At 64.5% G+C, this 612-nt stretch overlaps 1 protein-coding gene across 1 annotated transcript in view; it reads right to left on the reverse strand.

The window, feature by feature from the left end:
- ABI3 (ABI family, member 3) overlaps positions 1 to 612 on the reverse strand; it is a 27,674-nt gene that overhangs the window by 8,772 nt on the left and 18,290 nt on the right. Inside the window, exon 4 of the mRNA XM_010000324.1 lies at positions 157 to 333. Within this exon, the coding sequence (XP_009998626.1) occupies positions 157 to 333 (177 nt within the window). The remainder of the gene's footprint in view (positions 1 to 156; positions 334 to 612) is intronic.

The raw sequence follows: 612 nt of genomic DNA on the forward strand, positions 1-612 counted from the left end.
CCCCCCGTGGGTTGTGGGGCACGGACAGACCCCACTTCTCCATCCAGGAGGGGGCTGAGCCCACCTGAGCACCCACCAATGCAGGGGGGGGGACATTAGGGAGCAAGGAGACCCATCCCAGCCCCCCCAAAACCCCACGGGGCACCCCCCCCTTGCCTTAATGCCGTGGCCAATGTCGTCCAGGGCACTGAAGTTGAGGGGTTTCCTGTAGTAGGGCTCCAGGCTGGGGGGGCTGGGGGGGGAGATGATCTTCTGGTAGGGTGGGAACCTCTTGCTGATGGTCAACGAGCCGATCTCCCGGCGAGACACCTTCTCCTTGTGCATCTCAACCCTCTGGGGAGGTGACACTGTCCCCATCCCGGGTTCTCCCCACCTCCTGCTGCCCCCCCTCCCAAGTCCCACCACCCTTCCCAGACCCTTTCTCCCTGCCTGGATGGAAGAAGGGGTGGCAGGGAAGGATCAGGATTGAGCCTCCTGGCCTGGCAGAAGCCACAGGGGCAGGTCCTGCTCTGCTCCATCCCAGCAGGGCCAGTGATGCCCTTGATGCCACCAGAGCAGATGTGGCCCTTCCTGAAGCAGGACAGAGGGGGACAGGGCAGTGGCAGGGGGGAC

The sequence above is a fragment of the Chaetura pelagica genome, unplaced genomic scaffold (genome assembly GCF_000747805.2).
Source record: "Chaetura pelagica isolate M959 unplaced genomic scaffold, ChaPel_1.0 scaffold1446, whole genome shotgun sequence".
Lineage (NCBI taxonomy): Eukaryota > Metazoa > Chordata > Aves > Apodiformes > Apodidae > Chaetura > Chaetura pelagica.